The sequence below is a fragment of the Mandrillus leucophaeus genome, unplaced genomic scaffold (genome assembly GCF_000951045.1).
Source record: "Mandrillus leucophaeus isolate KB7577 unplaced genomic scaffold, Mleu.le_1.0 Scaffold199, whole genome shotgun sequence".
Classification (NCBI taxonomy): domain Eukaryota; kingdom Metazoa; phylum Chordata; class Mammalia; order Primates; family Cercopithecidae; genus Mandrillus; species Mandrillus leucophaeus.
Genome location: NW_012102020.1, coordinates 848,226 through 867,962, shown reverse-complemented (window position 1 = coordinate 867,962; position 19,737 = coordinate 848,226). Strand labels below are relative to the sequence as shown.

At 44.8% G+C, this 19,737-nt stretch overlaps 2 protein-coding genes across 2 annotated transcripts in view; both read right to left on the bottom strand.

Annotated features, from left to right (window-relative positions):
* The window catches only part of PCYT1A (phosphate cytidylyltransferase 1, choline, alpha), a 48,635-nt gene extending 36,143 nt beyond the window's left edge, over positions 1 to 12,492 (bottom strand). The window contains exon 1 of the mRNA XM_011978703.1: positions 12,269 to 12,492. The gene's annotated coding sequence lies outside the window, so the exon portion shown is untranslated. The remainder of the gene's footprint in view (positions 1 to 12,268) is intronic.
* Positions 12,493 to 15,690: 3,198 nt separating this feature from the next.
* The window catches only part of TCTEX1D2 (Tctex1 domain containing 2), a 35,496-nt gene continuing 31,449 nt past the window's right edge, over positions 15,691 to 19,737 (bottom strand). The window contains exons 4-5 of the mRNA XM_011978727.1: positions 19,077 to 19,140; positions 15,691 to 15,846 (exon numbers count right to left, since the gene is read on the bottom strand). Of these exons, the coding sequence (XP_011834117.1) occupies positions 15,799 to 15,846; positions 19,077 to 19,140 (112 nt within the window). The 3' untranslated portion in view covers positions 15,691 to 15,798. The remainder of the gene's footprint in view (positions 15,847 to 19,076; positions 19,141 to 19,737) is intronic.

Genomic DNA, 19,737 nt, shown 5'->3' with positions numbered 1-19,737 from the left:
GGAGGCTGAGGCAGGAGAATGGCGTGAACCCGGGAGGCAGAGTTTGCAGTGAGCTGAGATCCGGCCACTGCAATCCAGCCTGGGCGACAGAACGAGACTCCGTCTCAAAAAAGAAAAAAAAAAGTAAGTACTCACTGTTTTACAAAGTGCTGTATCATAATTTTTAAGTACAAACTGAACCTGGAGGACATTATGCTAAGTGAAATAAGCCAGACAAGAAAGACAAATACCACAAATGATCTCACTTATTTGTGGAATCGAAGAGTGGACCTCACAGAAGTACAGAGTAGAATGGTGGTTACGAGAGACGGACAGAAGAGGGTGGAGAGTGAAAAGGGAGATGTTGAGTACAAAAATTCAGTTTTGAAAGGAGAAATAGGACGGGCACGGTGGCTCACACCTGTAATGCCAGCACTTTGGGAGGCTGAGGCGGGTGGATCACGAGGTCAAGAGATCGAGACTATCCTGGCCAACATGGTGAAACCTGTCTCTACTAAAAGTACAAAAATTAGCTGGGCGTGGTGGCGCGTACCTGTAATCCCAGTTACTCAGGAGGCTGAGGCAGTAAAATCGCTTGAACCCAGTTGACAGAAGTTGCAGTGAGCCAAGATCACGCCACTGCACTCCAGCCTGGCAACAGAGCGAGACTCCATCACAACAACAACAACAACAACAACAACAACAACAACAACAAATAGGGGAGAAATAAGCTGCAGTGATCTATTGCACAGAATGGTGACAATAATAAATAATAATGCGGCTGGGCGCGGTGGCGTAAACAATTATTATTCATCAATTTAAAAAATTAAAGGCCAGGCGCAAGGGCTCACGCCTGTAATCCCAGCATTTTGGGAGGCCGAGGTGGAGGATCACCTCAGTTCAGGAGTTCGAGACCAGCCTGTGCAACATGGTGAAACCCCATCTCTACAAAAATACAAAAATTAGCCAGACTTGGTGGTGCATTCCTGTAATCCCAGCTACTTGGGAGGCTGAGGTGGGAGGATTGCTTGAACCCAGGAGGCAGAGGTTGCAGTCAGCCAAGATCGCACCACTGCACTCCAGCCTGGGCAACAGAGCAAGACTCCATCTCAAAAAATGAAAAAAAAAAAAATTAAGCACAAACTATTTTCTCAAGGAGGCTTCAATTAAGGCATGGAAAACACACACAGAGCTCTACCTCAAAAATGTTTATGATATTGGTATCCGAGAAGATGTTAAAAAAATGTTTATGATATAAAAATGCTCTTCAGGATTCTAAAACCATGGGGTGAAAGTTTGCTGAGGAACAGGATATTTGCAGTTTGCAAAGTATCTCCCCATAGATTACTTATTAATTACAAAGGAGGGGCTGGGCACAGTGGCTCACATCTGTAATCCCAGCACTTTGGGAGGCCAAGGCAGTCAGATCACTTGAGCCCAGGAGTTCAAGACCAGCCTGGGCAACATAGAACTGGTCTCTACAAAAAAATGACCAGGTGTAGGGGCACGTGCCTGTAGGCCCACTACTCAGGAGGCTGAGGTAGGAGGACTACTTGAGAATAGGAAGTTAAGCCTGCAGTGAGCCATGATCATGCCACTACACTCCAGCCTGGACAACAAAGCGAGACCTTTTCTCAAAAAAAAAAAAGGCCATGTGCAGTAGTTCACACCTGTAATCCCGGCACTTTGAGAGGTCAAAGCAGGCGGATTACCTGAGGCCTGGAGTTCAAGACCAGCCTGGCCAACATGGTGAAACCCCATCTCTACTAAAAATATAAAAATTAGCCAGGCGTGGGGGCGGGCACCTGCAATCCCAGCTACTTGGGAGGCTGAGGCAGGAGACTTAAACCCAGGAGGCGGAGGTTGCAGTGAGCCAAGATTGCACCATTGCACTCCAGCCTGGGCGACAAGAGTGAGACTCCGTTTCAAAAACTAAAAAGTATTTTTCTTTACCACCTTACACTATTATGTGTTTATACTATTCCGTATCTACTTACATACAGTTCTTATATTTTCTAAAGATGACTTTTTGGTTTTACATTGTATTTTACACTATTCTTTAAATCGAAGTCTTTAGATTCTTTGGATTTAAAATAAACATACCCACTGCTTTTTGGGTTTTAGTGTAAGACACTTCTTTATCTTACACACTTCTCAGGAGATGGAAAACATCTGGGTCACAGATATTCCATAATGATAACCCTAAAAGAATTTAGAAATTATGAAAAGATTAATTCTCATGACTTTTGTCTAGAACTACTGCTGTTTAAACTTTTACTCTGGGCTGGGCGTGGTGGCTCATGCCTGTAATCCCAGCACTTTGGGAGGCCAAGGTGGGTGGATCACATGAGGTCAGGAGTTCAAAACCAGCCTGGCCAACATGGTGAAACCCCATCTCTACTAAAAATACAAAAATTAGCTGGGCGTGGTGGCGGGCACCCGTAATCCCAGCTACTTGGGAGGCTAAGGCTGGAGAATCACTTGATCCCGGGAGGTGGAGGTTGCAGTGAGCCTAAATCGTACGCCACTGCACTCCAGCCTGGGTGACAGAGCAAGACTTTGTCTCAAAATAATAACAACAATAATAAACTTTTACTCTGTAGGTCTCATGAGTTTTTTTTCATTTTTCACCGGCCTTCCTAGGCCATCCCAATGTTCTCTCATATCTACTAACTTATAATCGCAGCACCAAAGCATACAGAATAATAATTGATGTTTAAAATCATGGAACAAGTTACCCCCAGTCTCCCTCATGTTCCAAAAGATGCTTGCCCGGACACATCACCTTTGCTACTGAGAAAGTATAGAGAAAAGGTATGTGGGAGGATGAGGGCGCACTGAAGACAGTAAATACATCCTAACATCGTGTTGGCTTCTTAATTTGTTACACTGGAACTTAGGTGTACCTAAAGCCACACCACCGTTACAACACTGATAACTGCCCAATAACCATTTTGAACACCTCCAACAATGAGGAACAATATTTCTTGGACTCTCAGTTTATGGTAAGTGTGCCTCTGTAATCAACCAATACCATTCAAGTAAGGTACAGTGATGGTTCTGGAAAAGGAGGTGGCTTTAAGTATCCACATTCAAAGGGGGAAAAATACATGCACACACACAGGCTGCCTTAATATCCCTGTTTGTCCAGCGGGCAATGGGACTGGGAAATGATCGCACCTCCTCAGAGCCAATACAGTAGGAGGTGAACACGGGGCAGTGCATTACCTAATGCCCTGCAGACAGACCCTTAGGAATGAGACAGAAAGAAAAGTATTTGGAGATAGAATAGAGAACCTCCGTCAAGAGCCCTACTAGGATGGGCCAGCACTTCCTGTTTGTTTAGTGGGTCATCCTTCAGAACATTTTCTTTGTCAAAAAGGCTGTAACAGTCTGGTACAGTGGCCCATATATAATCCCAGCCTATAATCCCAGCACTTTGGGAGACCCAGGCAAATGGATTGCTTGAGCCCAGGAGTTCAAGACCAGCCTGGCCAACATGGCAAAACCCCATCTCTACTAAAAAGACAAAAAATTAGCCAGGAGTGGTGGCGTGTGCTTGTAGACCCAGCTACTTGGGAGGCTGTGGTGGGAAAATCACTTGAACCCAGGAGGCAGAGGTTGCAGTGAGCCAAGATCATGCCACTGTACTCCAGCCTGGGTGACAGAGCAAGACCTCATCTCAAAAAAAAAAGAAAAGAAAAATTAAAAAAAAAAGCTAGGCCAGGTGTGGTGGCTCACGCTTGTAATCCCAACACTTTGGGAGGCCAAGGTGGGAGGATCACCTGAGGTCAGGAGTTCAAGACCAGCCTGGCCAACGTGGTGAAGCCTGGTCTCTACTAAAACTACAAAAATTAGCCGAGCATGGTGGCAGGTGCCTGTAATCCCAGCTACTCAGGAGGCTGAGGGAGGGGAATCGTTTGAACCCAGGAGGCGGAGGCTGCAGTGAGCCAAGATCACGCCATTGCAGTCCGGCCTGGATGACAAGAGTGAAACTCGATCTCAAAAAAAAAAAACAAAAAAAAAGGGCTGACAGCCAGAATACAGCATTTGTAAGGCCCGATCTTTCCAACACTGCTGCCTATTCACTCCCTAGATAAGTCACCTTATCTTCACCACTGAAATTTGAGTACAGATTCTAAATACGGACACAAAAACCCACCCCCAACACCTGCCTGCTAAGTATATTAGTGTCTCCAAAGTGCCCTCAAAACACAGAATGCAGTATCTGTGCCTGTGATTTTTACTCCGACTCACAAAAATCTGGCTCCGTTTCTGCTGACTCACCTACCAGCACACACTGCTTGCCTTGTTCCTCCATGTTCCAATAGATGCCTGCTTGGGTACATCAACTTTGCTAGACAAGTGGAAAATGTGTTTGTGGAGGGGTGGGGTAGCACTGAGGAGATACTAAGGATACATCTAGTCGTATTGTTCCAATGTGAATGTCCTGAGGGAGACAGAATCTAGGTGCTGGCATGTCTATGCTTGAGTCTCAAAGATGAAAGGCTCCTACAAGCAATTTGAGGGACTCCTATCCAATCCTTTCCACTCAACTTCCTTATTGCAAACAGACCTACCAAGCGAAAGAGGAGACGGACTTTGCTTCCTGAACTACGTAACAATCTAAATATAGCAGAGTCCTCTCTTATCCACAGGGGAAATGTTTCAAGATGCCAGCGGATGCCTGAACCCCTGGAGAGTATGGAACCCTATATGGACAGTTGTCCCTCGGAATCTGCAGGGCATTGGTTCCAGGATCTTCTGCAGATGCCAAAATCCAGAGATGCTCAAAAGTCCCTTATATATATAAAACGGTGTCAAATGTGCATATAATCTACACCTCCTATATACTTTCAACCTTCTCTAGATTACTAACAACACCTAATACAAAGTAAATACTATGTAACCAGCTATTATACTATATTGGGTTTTTATTTGCATTTTTTTATTGTTGTATTGGTTTTTTAATTGGTTTTTTTCCTGAATATTTTCGATCCAAGTTTGGTTGAATCTGCAGGTGTGGAGCCCATGGCCACAGACGGCTGACTCTGCTTTGTTTTCTTCCTATATACACAGAGCTATGATAAAGTTATATTTATAAATTAAGCACAGTAAGAGATTAACAACAATAACTAATAATAAAACAATTAAACAATATACTCTAATAAATGTTATATGAATGTGGCTGTTCTCTCTCTCTCTCTCAAAATATCTTACTATATCATACACAACTATTTTCTGACTGTGGCTGACCAGGGGTAACTGAAACCACAGAAAGTAAAGCTGCCACTAAGGGAGAGCTCTTTTAGTAGCAAGTTGCAATTACATATGCTATTCCACATTTCAAAAATCTAACTCAAACTTGACCGATTACTACAAGGAACTATTTGCAAAAAGATGAGGCATAATTTTTCTTTTACATTCTATTCCTGCCTTCCCCATCTCTAGGCCTACATTATCCTCCCCACTAAAACCCAGTGCTCAGTATTTTTCTACCAGCACACCAATGCCCAGTTCCAAAGCCGAGTTCGCAAGCATACTTTCCATTTGGGATGTTGACCTGCTTATGCCATGGTGGTACTTAATAAGCTGGTGCTCTAAGAGGCACGCTCTGGAAACTCAAGGGTTAAAGTGCAGCTAATATTCAACTCAAGGGTTAAAGTGCAGCTAATATTCCTGGCATTCATTAGTCATATCATCTTACTGCACACTCAGGTCTTTCTGGAGATAACAGTGTAAGGACATTGCCCCTGCGTAAAGGCCTTTGAAGCTTGAGGGAGTATATGGCTAACCGAAAGTAGGGAAAAGAACCAGAAAATCTCCTAGATCAGGGGTCAGCAAACTATAGCCAGCAGGTCAAAGACAGCCCACTACCTGTTTTTGTAATGAAAATCTGATTGGAACACAGACAGCCATGCTCACTCACTGTTACATTTATTGTCCATGGCTGCTTTTGTGCTACAACAGCAGAGCTGAGTAGTCACAGATACTGTGTGACCTGCAAAGCCTAAAATATTTACAATCTGGCCCGCTACTGAAAAAGTTTGCTACCTCTCATCCTAGATGAAATCAGGACCAGCTTTATTAATAATTTGGTGGCAAATTCCACCTAAATTTACCCAATCTAAAGTGAAAACCGGTGTTAGAAATAGAATTATTTCGAGTGCAGTGGTGCAATCATGGCTCACTGCAGCCTGGAACTGCTGGGTGTAAGCGATCCTCCTACCTCACCCTCCCAAGTGGCTAGGACTACAGGCCCATGCCACCACACCCAGCTAATTTTTTATACAAATGCGGGTCTCACTTTGTTGCCCAGGTTGGTCTCAAACTCCTGGCCTCAAGCAATCCTTCCACCTCAGCCTCCCAAAGTGCTGGGATTACAGGTATGAACTATCACACCAGGCTGAGAACTTATAAAAGTAAAAGTGAACTTCAAAACATGAGCTTCTCAGACAGATTAGTTCTAAACTACAGCTCAATGTGACTTGTCATGAGCCCTATAAACTATCACATTTAAGACCTTAGCTTTGAACTGGATCTCTTCCCTCTAACTTCGTCAGAGAAACCCTTATTCAACAAACAGTGAGCAGCACTTACTCTGCGCCAGACCCTGGGTTAGCCACTGGCACACATAATAAAGTTATACTTCCTCAGCCTGGACACGCAGTAGGATTTCAGGAAAGAAAAAACCATGAGGGACACATGGAATAGTTCTTACAGCTGAACAATTTTACTCCGCCACTATTCTACCAGAATATTTGGTGAGTAAACTCTTGTGTTTAGAATGTGATCTTCCTAGAGTGGGTTGTGAACTCATATCTCTAAGGCAGGGTCTATAACAGAATTCAGGAAGTCTGTGAATTCGGATGAAAAAGACCATATCTCTATTTTCACTTTAGTTATGAACATAAGCTACAGCAGTAATAGAAGACTATTAGACAAACGGATTTGTTACCAGTAGAAATCATGGATATTTTCATATCATATTATACTCGTTATATTTTGATAACTATATATCAATATAATTCAATATAACTGGTTTTCTTTATAGTTCTATGTATTTTATTTTTGCATATGAAAACATATTCCAAAAAGGAACTCTAAAAGCTTTCACCACACTGCCAAAGGAGTCCATAACACAAAAAAGATTAAGATTCCTGTTCTGCAGTCAAAAACTAAAGAAACATAATCACATTTAGTGTAATTCTCTGTATATAAAAAAACTACCTGTTTTTTTATTAAGGGTTATATGCTCATTGTCTATAGAGCAGGAACCATATGTCATTATTTTTGGCAGCCTTCACCTTAAAACTGGTTTGCAAGTAGTTCTGAATGTGATATAACAGCCTAGCAGATTCACGGACTCCCCTGGCTCATTGGCAGTCATCCTAGTCCAAACATAGAAAGTCTCAAACTAACATAACTTTCAACTTGTGGTACAAGAGAATTCCCAAAAGAAGGCAAGGGGCAAGGCACGGTGGCTCACGCCTGTAATGCCAACACTTTGGGAAGCCAAGGTGGGTGGATTACTTAGGTCTGGAGTTTGAGACCACCCTGGCCAACATGGTGAAACCCCGTCTCTACTAAAATACAAAAATTAGCCAGGCGTGGTGGCGGGCGCCTGTAATCCCAGCTAAGGCGGGAGATCGCTTGAACCCAGGAGGCAGAGTTTGCAGTGAGCTAAGATTGCACCACTGCATTCTAGCCTGGGCAACAAGGCAAGACTTGGTCTCAAAAAAATAAATAAATAAATAAATAAATGGAAAGAAAGGAGGGAAAAGACACACACAGAAAGCCTGCTATTAATATATATCTATTAACCTGGTTTACGAATGGTAAAACATAGGTAATTCAATTATTTACATTAATGAATAAGGTAGGTAAACAAACCTAAAAGCATGCCAAATATGAGGCTCATTTCTGTTTTTTTTTTTTTTTTTGAGGCAGAGTCTCGCTCTGTCGCCCAGGCTGGAGTGCAGTGGCCTGATCTCAGCTCACTGCAAGCTCCGCCTCCCGGGTTTACGCCATTCTCCTGCCTCAGCCTCTGGAGTAGCTGGGACTACAGGCACCCGCCACCTCACTCGGCTAGTTTTTTGTATTTCTTAGTAGAGACGGGGTTTCACCATGTTAGCCAGGATGGTCTCGATCTCCTGACCTCGTGATCCGCCCGTCTCGGCCTCCCAAAGTGCTGGGATTACAGGCTTGAGCCACCGCACCCGGCAAGGCTCATTTCTTTTTATCTTCTGAGGTGGCGCTTCGGCACATGCTGCAAATGTAAAAAGGTACATTCCCGGAATTTACTGGCTAAATTGTAGAAAGGAATTAGGATTTACATTCTGCCACAAATAATCCATAAAGCAATTAACAAAACAAATCACATATGAAACACATGTCCAAGTACTCATTTGACAGGAATACTGTGAAAAGAGACGTTTAGGACGAAAAGCAGAAAGGTTTATGCCTAGGAAAGAGTTTCAAGGACGGAGGGAAAAGGAGATGCCAGAAGTGGCCAAGCAGATGAGCAGGAGGGTTGACAAGGCCTAGAGTCCTGACCCCTCCCTCTCCCAAGTCACCCCTTTTTCTCATGTGCTTGATGTGTGACAATGTCAAAGATGTACAAACAGCCAGCCACAATCTTGAGCAAAAAAGGGACTCTCACGGTCCTGTGATAACTGGCAAGTACTCTGACTTCAGGGTTTCTCTAACTAGAAAAAAAAAATCCAAGAAAAAAATGACTTTTAGAAAAATGTATTCTTTCCAATCTATTTCAAGGTGACACAAACTTTGATGTGAAGGAGACCTACTTCTGCTTGATTTAGACAGGAAAATTTCTATTGGTAGAAAAGTCAGAAGGTCTGCTTCAGATCAGAGTTACGTAAATACTTAGAAAAGCGTGATGCTTGAGTAAGAACTCTACTGTTATTAACAGATATTTTGCTATTATCCATCATTAATAACAACGGAAAATTATGCTTGCTTTTTATTTGAGCATTTCAAAAACTAATTCTATCAGCACTTTCAACATCTCCAGGAGAGGTTATTCGGATCCCTAGGGAAATCCTGTCTAACCTAAAGGCTAGGCAGCTCTGAATTATAAGTGGAGTCAGATGGTTTACAAACTCTATGAAATTATATATAAAATTTGGTAAGTTCACATATATTTCAGATTATTGAAGGGCTGTTTAATCGTAAGAACAGTTACCTCTGGCCATGGTTAGAAAATCTAAAACAAGAGAAAGCAATAATGCTTTCCATACATAGTCACAGGGCGAGTCAATGTTAATCTCAGAGAAAGTAACCAGGGACTGCTAAATCCAGGGCTCTATCTAACTAGATCATTCTTCCTGAGGGATCACATATTCAAAAAGCAGGTCCCCAAGGAAAATAAAACCCCACTGCTTATGGGGGAAGAATCACAGACTGAGGGGGAATGAAGCTCATTCTTTATCAACAAGGCCATCATGCTAGTTTTCAAAGGGAATTTGCAAAGCCAATCTTTTGTCCTACAAAAAGATTCATTTCATTCAGCAAAGAAAAGAGACCCCAGAGAGAGTACTGCAGAATCCCAAGCCTCTTCTATAGCCTGTTACCTTGAAGCATATATGCTGTTCTAGAAGAAATCCTTGGGTAGTTCCTTTTAGTTAAGTAGAATGTAAGTCAAGTAAACATCTAATGTGCTAGAAAAAGGTGTAACTAGCCAACTTTTTTAGCCAAGAAAAGGCTATCCCCCACCATTCTCAACTCATTGCCATTCAAGAACCTATCTGAACCCTATTCCCCTATTACAGAGTGTAGAGGCAGGAGTGGTTATCAGATTAATACAGCGTCCGATAAATTGAATGACCTCATACTTCTCCTATTATAAAAAGCACTTGGTGGCACCGTCAGTAGCACCTTCTAAAAGGAGCTGTAAGGCCGGGCACGGTGGTCATGCCTGTAATTCCAGCACTCTGGGAGGCTGAGGCCGGTAGATCACCTAAGGCTGGAAGTTTGAGACCAGCCTGGCCAACATGGTGAAACCCTGTCTCTACTAAAAATACAAAAATTAGCCGGGTATGGTGGCAGACGCCTGTAGTCCCAGCTATTCAGGAGGCTGAGGCAGGAGAACCGCTTTGAACCAGGAGGCGGAGGTTGCAGCGAGCTCGGATCGTGCCAGCGCACTCCCGCCTGGGCAACAGAGTAAGCCTCTGTCTCAAAAATAAATAAATAAATAAAGAAAACAAAAAGGGCTGTAAGAGAGAAGTAGTAACATTCACTTTAATTTCATCTACATCACTAACAGCCCTAAAGAAAGGGAATGTGTAGGAAATAAAGTCAGCAGCTAAAACTTCATTTACATTACCCATAGTGTGGCATCACTCCTAGCATGTCAGGCGTGGCCTCCAGCATACAAACCATTGAATCAGACAACCAAGTACACTGAAGTCTCTCCCATGTGGCATTCCACTCACCATCACTGACATCGCGGGTATCATCATTTTGTCCACCTTTCTTTCTCATCATGTCATCATTTGTTTACTGCTATTACTGCACCAAATCCCATTCTCGGTATCTTCTTACTAGCAAGTTTCTGTACTTGCCAAATCACTAAATATCAAGATAAATAGGCTCTGGAGTTCATATCTTCCTTCCTACTTCCATTTTACTGTTGGCAGAATATTTTCTGTCCCTATCTAGAGTTTCCTTCCCAACCCTTGTTCCTACGCTCAAAGCTTCCAGTTCCCCATTAGCAGTTCCTCATACTACAAACCCCTAAATCCTCACTACCTCTATAAATATCACTGTCCCGTTTTTTGTTTGTTTGTTTTTTGTTTTTTTGAAACAGAGTCTCCCTCTGTCACCCAGGCTGGAGTGCAGTGGTGTAATCTCAGCTCGCTGCAACCACCGCCTCCTAGGTTCAAGCAATCCTCCCACCTCAGCCTCCCGAGTAGCTGGGATTCCAGGCATGAGCCACCACACCCACCCAGTGTCCCTATTTCAATATAATTTCTGGTTCTCCCAACTGAGATCCCGAGTTTCAGCTCTCAGAGCTAGTCACCTCAATTACATTCAGGAAGCCTCCTCCAGTTAGGCCAATCTAATACAGCCTGTTCCCAATTGCATCTTTGTACTTCCAGACAGTTCCCTAGTCAGAGAATCATTACATTTTAGAACCAAAAGAAAACTCAGAAATAATCTGGTCCAATGTTTTTCAAACTTTTAAAGTACATTTTGCTTCTTACCCTTTGAGATGTACAAAATCTATTTTACATCATAATCTCATACACACATAACTCAAACAAATCACATGAAACAATACTTACCCTTGCTATGTAAACACACTGAAAGTTTCTATTCTATTCAACTTTTTAAAAGAAAAGTACAGGTTCAGGCCAGGCACGGTGGCTCACGCCTGTAATCCCAGCACTTTGGGAGGCCGAGGTGGGTGGATCACCTGAGGTCAGGAGTTCAAGACCAGCCTGGCCAACATGGTGACACCCCGTCTCTACTAAAAATACAAAAATTAGCCGGGCGTGGTAGTGGATGCCTGTAATCCCAGCTACTAGGGAGGCTGAGGCAGGAGAATCGCTTGAACCCGGGAGGCGGAGGTTGCGGTGAACCCGAGATCGCGCCCCTGCACTCCAGCCTGGACACCAAGAGCGAAACTGTCTCAAAAACAGAAAAAAGAAAAAGAGTTCCATGCACTAAATTGGTTTCCCAGCTCAGTACTGGGAAGAAACCCGTAGTTTGGGAGACACTGAACTAGTCCAAACTTCCCACTCACTGACGAAGAAACTGGAACTCAGTGGTGAGGTCTGTCCATGAAAATTCACCTCAGGCCTGTCTGTTAATTCCAGACCAGCGTCCTTCCCACCAACGACCTTCTCTGCCCAGTCACAGCCCATCGCGGCCCGTGCCCACACACAACCCTACGGTGGCATCGCCCGCCACTGACCCCACCCTCTTCTCCAAGCCACCGCTCTGAGTCGCAGTCCCCTCGCGGCCGCGGCTCGCGTGGCGGTCAGGGTCCCCCACGGCCACCGCCCATCGATCCCGGCCCCTCGGTCATCGTCCCCTGCAGTCACCGCCTCATACTTCCTCGGTCCAAGCGCCGTCGCGGTCGCGCGTTTCGCATTCCCTCCCCCGGGTCACAGTCCCCCGCTGTCGCCGGCCCTCGGTCACAGTGGCCTCGCAGCCCCCGGTCCCACTCGCCTCGCTGTCACTCACCGCTCTTCCTCCGTCACGGTCGCCCCGCGGTCCCAGCCCCACAGAGTGTCCTCTCGGAGACGCACGGAGAGGCGCACACCCGCGGCTCACGCTCCCCGAGCCCGCTCCGCTCGGATTCCTGCCCCGCGCCGCGTCACGGACTAGGGAAGTTGAGGAGGTTGCGGGGAGACGCCCGGGAAAGGCAGCCGATGGAAGAGCCGGCCGGAAGTCCCGCCTACTTCCCCCACCCGTCAATCCGACCACGACTTCTTGAAAACCGCGACTCCTGACACCGTAGTTCCGCCTCCTCAGAGGCCCCGGGGACGAAGTGACCGAGCAGAAATCCCAGAGACCGGAGACGGAATGGCCCGGGTCAGTCTCCGCCCGGAACCGGAGGATGCAGCGAACACGCCTCCTTGAAGAGGGATACGATGTGAACGGGCACAAGAGCTCGCCGGTCCGTCAAGACGCGCTGCCCGGCGGCTCCCCTGTGGCCCAGCTCGGGCCGTGTCCGCGCAGGCGGGTCTGTGCGCGGAGGTCCTCCCGCCGCACCCCGCACCCCGCACGCCGCACCCCGCACCCGGGCCGCCACCGCGCAGCCCTCCGCGGAGACGCCCCGACCGTGGCCGCCTCGCCGCAGCGTCAGCTGTTACCTGCGTGGGGATGGAAGGGGAATTTCCGACCGCCAGCCCCGTCCGCTGAAAACCTGCGGCTGACCCACCCCCTTCCTTTTTCTGACCCAGGTTGGCTCAAATAATAATAATAATAACAACAAATCCCCAGGGATCCGCTGGGAGCTAGTTGGGCTGGAGTGGGTCAAGACACCTGCCGGGGGGTGTATGGGGGGAAGAAACGTTCTCCTTTGCTAGAATGAACCTTGGGAAGGATCCCTTTTGATCAGTAGATGTAAGTGGCTACACAATGTTATGGAAGAAGGCTGTAAAAAAATTTTTATTTATTTTAATTACCAACTAAACTGAAGTAAAAGACATTTTTAACTTATTTACTTGTTCTTTTACTTTTGTTTTTTTAAAGACGGAGTCTCGCTCTGTCGCCCAGGCTGGTGTGCAGTGGTGTGGTCTCGGCTCACTGCAGCCTCCGCCCCCAGGGTTGAAGGGATTCTCGTGCCTTGTCCCGAGTAGCTGGGATTACAGGCACTTGCCACCACGCCCGGCTGATTTTTGTATTTTTAGTAGAATCGGGGTTTCACCATGTTGGTCAGGCTGGTCTCAAACTCCTGACCTCAAGTGATCTGCCCACCTCGGCCTCCCAAAGTGTTGGGATCACAGGCCACCGCGCCCAGCTAACTTTTTTGTTGTTGTTGCTGCTTTGCTTTTTTGGATTTTTTTTTTTTTTGGGGGGGTCTACATCAAGAATATCCAATCTTTTGGCTTCCCTGGGGCACACTGGTAGGAGAGGAATTGTCTTGGGCCACACATAAAGTAACACTAACAATAGCTGATGAGCTTTAATTTAAAAAATCGCAAAACAAACCTCATGATGTTTTTTAAAAGTTTACAAATGTGTGTTGGGCCGCATGCAAAGCTGGCCTGGGCCGCGGCTTGGACAAGCTTGGTCAACATGCTTAACTTGAAAGTGGCTGAGAAGAAAGAGGATGGGTATAACTGTGCATCTGCTGAGGAGCCTCCAGGGGGAAACAGGATTTAAATCTGAATTTCGAATATGTCTTTGAACATGGTGGATAGACTAAGGTACCCCAAATAAGGACAGTTAGCTGGAGGAGACACCGGGGCCTCTACGGGGAACATCACTACAAAAATAAGAGTTTAGATAGTAACCAACATCAGAATCTCAGAGAGTCCTAAGGGAGGATGAATTTCATACAGAGGACTGATTTCATATGACCCTGACACTGTGGACAAAGAAAATGGATGGGTGTTTAGGCTAATAAGCTATGTAAGACATAGGATGGCAAGAGCTGAGCAAAAACACTGTGTGAGAAAGATGAAGGCAACAATTCAAAATGTAGGAAACAGCAGCCAGGCATGGTGGTTCATGCCTGTACTCCCAGCATATTGGGAGGCCAAAGCAGGAGGATCACTTGAGGCCAGGAGTTCAAGACTAGCCTGGGCAACATGGTGAAACCCTGCCTCTACTAAAAATACAAAATTAGCTGGGCGTGGGGGCACACGCCTATAATCCCAGCTACTCGGGAGGCTGAGGCAGGAGAATCACTTGAACCTGGGAGGCTGAGGTTGCAGGGAGCTGAGATGGCGCCACTGCACTCCAGCCTGGGTGACAGTGAGACTCCATTTCAAAAAATAAATTAATTACTGGCCAGTTGTGGTGGCTCACACCTGTAATCCCAGCACTTGGGGAGGCCAAGGCAGGCGGATTACTTGAGGCCACGAGTTTGAGATCAGGCTGGCCAACATGGCAAAACCCCATCTCTACAAAAAAAAAATACAAAAATTAGGCGGGCGTGGTGGTGCCTGCCTGTAATCCCAGCTACTCAGGAGGCAGGAGAATCTCTTGAACCCAGGAGGCAGAGGTTATAGTGAGCCGAGATCGTACCACTGCACTCCAGCCTGGGCAACAGAGCAAGACTCCGTCTCGATAAATAAATAAAAATAAACATGTTTTAAAACAGCCATGTGTGTTGGCGTGCCTATAGTCCCGGCCACTCGGGAGGCTGACATGGGAGGATCACTTGAGCCTGAGAGTTCAAGGCTGCAGCAAGTTACAGTCCCACCCCTGTGCCCCAGCCTGGGCAACAAAACAAGGCCCATTCTCTGAAAATATAAATAAAGTCAAAAGTTATTTTAAAGAATGTAGGGAAAACTTTATGCACAAATAAAGCCATGTCTTTATTTTTTATAATAGTGAAAAATCAGAAATAAGCAGACTGTCAATAAGGAACTGGCAAAAGTAACAATGGTATAACCTATTGAAATAAATGCCGCTATTAAGTCATGCATCTTAAAATCATAATGCAAATAAAATGACATAAAAATTGTTCATAACATCATGAGAAATGAAAAATGAGGTTACAAAATTATATGTTTTTTTAAAACCTTGGAAATGAAAACCATTGGTAGAAAATATACCAAACTTTTTACCATTGGTTATGTTTGAACAATTGAAGTGGATTTTCCTCTGCTTTTTTCTCTGTGTTCCAAGTGTAACAAGAACACAGTAGGGCCGGGTGCAGTGGCTCACGCCTGTAATCCCAGCACTCTGGGAAGCTGAAGCGGACGGATCATGAGGCCAGGAGTTTGAGACCAGCCTGGCCAATATAGTGAAACCCCGTCTCTAGTAAAAATACAAAAATTAGCTGAGCGTGGTGGCACTTGCCTGTAGTCCCAGCTACTTGGGAGGCTGGGGCAGAAGAATCGCTTGAATGCAAGAGGTGGAGGTTGCAGTGGGCCGAGATTGTGCCACCGCACTCCAGCCTGGGCGACAGAGCGAGACTGTGAAAAGAAAAGAAAAGGAAAGGGAAAGGGAAAGACATAGGATAACAAAATCAAAACATTAAAAATATAAGGCCTAAAACACAACAGATTCAGTTGTCAAACTAGTAACATCTTTATTTTGTCAAGATATTTAACAATATTAAAAAGTGCAGATTTCTTCATGGTCATGTCTTTTCCCAGCTTTTCAAAGATTCACTCAGTAGTAGAAACAGCCAAATGCTGCTACAACGCAGAACAAACTGTCCTAAAAAACAAACACAACACACACACACACACGTCCAGAATGTTAGTACTCAAGAGGGAATGAGAGCGGCACAGGCAATCAAAACTAACACCATCTCAGATCTTTCCAGTTTTTTTTTCTTTTCTGAGACAGGGTGTCCCTCTATCACCCAGGCTGCAGTGCAGTGGTGTGATCTTGGCTCACTGCAGCCTTGACCTCCTGGGCTCAAGCAATCCTAACTCAGCCTTCAGAGTAGCTAGGACCACAGGGGCATGCCACCACATCGGGCTAATTTTGTGTATTTTTTGTAAAGATGAGGTCTCGCTATGTTGCCCAGGCTGGTTTTGAACTCCTGGGATCAAGCAATCCACCCACATTGGTCTCCCAAAGTGCTGGGATCACAGGCATGAGCCACCTCGCCCAGCCACCAATTTTCAATCAGGAAGACTTTTTCCTTCTTCAAGAAGTGAAGGGTTTCTAGAGTATAGCTACGCTATTGCTTGCCTGAGGGTAACTACAAAATTGCTTGCTAAAAGGTTAGGATGGGTAAAGAATTAGATTTTCTGAATGTAGAAATAAAATGTGAACTAATGAACTTTAAGTAATACATATTCATAAAATATTATTCACATATTTCCTGATTTATCGCAGACATAATGTATGAAATGCTTTGAGTTTCTTGGAGTAAACTGATGAGTAAAATTACTCATCCCAAGAAACCATGTTATAAGTACCACTGATAATAAGAACAACAGGACCTTGTCATAAATTCTGGATAAGAGAAAGTCTCTGGGTGTTTGTTCTTAATTGATAAAATTTATTTGTCCATCTTTTAGTTCAGAATCACAAAATGCTTTCCAGAGCCCAAATTGCTTAAAACACTTTTTAGGCACTTCTTACAAGATTTCCACCTGCCTCAGCAATTCCTGAACCACTAACCTCACCTCCAGCCTGGTAATGATGGGGTTAAGACAATTCCAACTCAACTACCTGATGATTAACCAAAAGCAAAATTCTTTGGTTTAGCCCAGCTCCCTGGCTCCTTGGGTGGATAACTCTGAACTGTGTTCTACAACAGTGCTGTGATAAAGGACCTGCTTTGTTTTTAACTTCCAGTCTCTCATGGAAGGATGCTTTTGTAAAATGCAATAAAAATAGTAACTCAGAACATGAAATGGAAAAAAAGAACATACAAAATACAGCCCCAATTTTTTTTCTTAGATTCATTGCACAAAAGATTACTTCGTCAAATTGCTGTAAGATTTTCTACACCAACCCTTATACTCAATGTATGTGCTTACCTCATCATGGACCTGTAACAAACAGGTCACAGAGTGGTGCTGGTTTGTGCACCCCCCGTGAGTGGCCCTGGTGGTGTTGGTTTGTGCACCCCCCTGTGAGTGGCCCTGGTGGTGCTGGTTTGTGCACCCCCCTGTGAGTGGCCCTGTCCTACAGCACCACCCAGAGTTCTCCAACAGGACTGAGCCCTGTTATCCACAGCAGTTTTCTGCTCAATGGCACATGATTTGCCCTCCTCTCTCATTTCCTCTGTCTCTACTAATGTTTCCTGGAATCTCCCAAAAAAAGTGCTTTTTTTTTTTTTTTTTTTTTTTGAGACAGAGTCCTGCTCTGTTGCCCAGGCTGGAGTGCAGTGGTACGATCCTGGCTCACTGCAACCTCCACCCTCTGAGTTCAAGCAATTCTCCTGCCTCAGCCTCCCAAGTAGCTGGGATGACAGGTGCCCGCCACCACGCCCAGCTAGTTTTTATATTTTTAGTAGAGATGGGGTTTCAGCATGTTGGCCAGGCTGGTCTTAAACTCCTGACCTCAGGTGATCCGCCTGCCTCAGCCTCCCAGAGTGCTGGGATTACAGATGTGAGCCACCACATCCGGCCTAAAGTTTTTTATTACATATTGTTCATTTGAATATTAAGTGGCCCCCACTGGATGTTAATAGGCAGAAATCGTGACTGCCTTATTCATCATTATCCCTAGCCCCTCCAGTGCAGAAGCTGACACATAATAGGAACTCAGAACTATTTGCTGAATGAATGAATTGTATCATCTAAAGATGCATTTTTTGGCCGGGCCCGGTGGCTCACGCCTGTAATCCCAGCACTCTGGGAGGCCAAAGCAGGCAGATCACCTGAGGTCAGGAGTTGGAGACCAGCCTGACCAAATAGTGAAACCTTGTCTCTACTAAAAAATACAAAAATTAGCCAAGCATGGTGGCATGCACCGGTAGTCCCAGGTACTCAGGAGGCTGAGGCAGGAGAATTGCTTGAACCTGGGAGGCAGAGGTTGCAGTGAGCCGTGATGGTGCCACCACTCTCCAGCCTGGGTGACAGAGCAAGACTCTATCAAAACAAAGAAACAAACAAAAAAGATGCAGTTTTAACTCCGAGAAGCAAAGAAAAAAAAAATCTCTCTTTTTTTTTTGAGATGGAGTCCCCCTCTGTCTCCGGGCTGGAGTACAGTGGCACAATCTCGGCTCACTGCAACCTCCGCCTCCGGGGTTCAAGCGATTCTCCTGCCTCAGTCTCCTGAGTAGCTGGGATTACAGGCGCCCACTACCACGCTCGGCAAATTTTTATATTTTTAGTAGAGACAGGCTTTCACCATGTTGGCCAAGCTGGTCTCGAACTCCTGACCTCTTTGGCCTCCCAAAGTGCTGGGATTATAGACATGAGCCACTGCACCCGGCCTGAAACCTCCTTTTAAAGATTCCTCTTTATTTTTGCTTAATTTTAATAAATGACTTTAAGATAAAGTAATAAATTTTGTTACTAAAAGAAAAATCACCTTTGCTCATGGAATCCCTGCCATCCAAATTTGTTTGCAACTTAGCAAAGCGTGATTTGTTCGAATGAACAAATAAGTGATTTTAAAGTTTTAGTTATAAATTATTACTTTAATAAGGATTATCAGGATTGAGTTTTAGAACACAGTGATTTATGGAGGCAGTGGCTAAAAATAATTTTAAATAATATGCTAACTAAAGAATATGCTATTCACAAATTCAAACCATGAAAAATTATGTCATACGTAAACATGCAAGTTTCCTTGCCTATAAGCAGCATGCTAGGTTTCGGCTTTAGTAACACAAAAACTAACAGTCAAATCATTTCATCCAGAAGTCAAAGATGAATGACTAAGACTGCAGCGTCTTTCCATCCTAATCAATAGTGAGGAGCTTGACTTGCAGCACCCACGTCCTTAGAAAGGGAAAAGAGGTCTCCAAATACACTTACATTCATGAAAACATCATGAGTATAGTTGTCAGTGTCAGCATCCCAGAAACAGCGAGAAGCCATGCTAAAAAATCCAAGAATGAAGAATTACCAACAATCCAACAAGGACCTAAACGACACATATCTGCCATGAGCAAAAGTGTTCCTTAGTCCACTCTCACAGATCTGTACTTCCAAACCTTTCCCAGGTTGGTGCCCACAGAATACTGTGCTTGTACCAGAGAGTATACTGGGTCAGCTAGAGAAACTGGAGTCAGATGAAGCTGCTTGCGACTAGAGGTGATCAGCCAGGGACTCTGACAGCCTCAGGCCCTGCCTAATGGTTATAAGGATCAATACTAGAGATTTGTGTGTGACTTTTAATGAGCTCAGCTCCTGTACAATAACAGGACAAGGAAGGCACAGAAAGAGCCCAACAGATTTAGTCCAACCTGTTCATTTTATAGAGTCCCAGAAGAAGGAGCAAACTCTGAACTAGAATTCAGTCTCCTATCTAATTATAACTCCAGAAATATCTCTACAGAATGCTAAACTCCCTCGAAACTGGATATTCTCCTCTCTGTAATTCTTGGATAAGAAAAAAATATTAGTCAAAATAAAAGCCAATTAAAAATCGAAACAACAGCCGGGCGCGGTGGCTCAAGCCTGTAATCCTAGCACT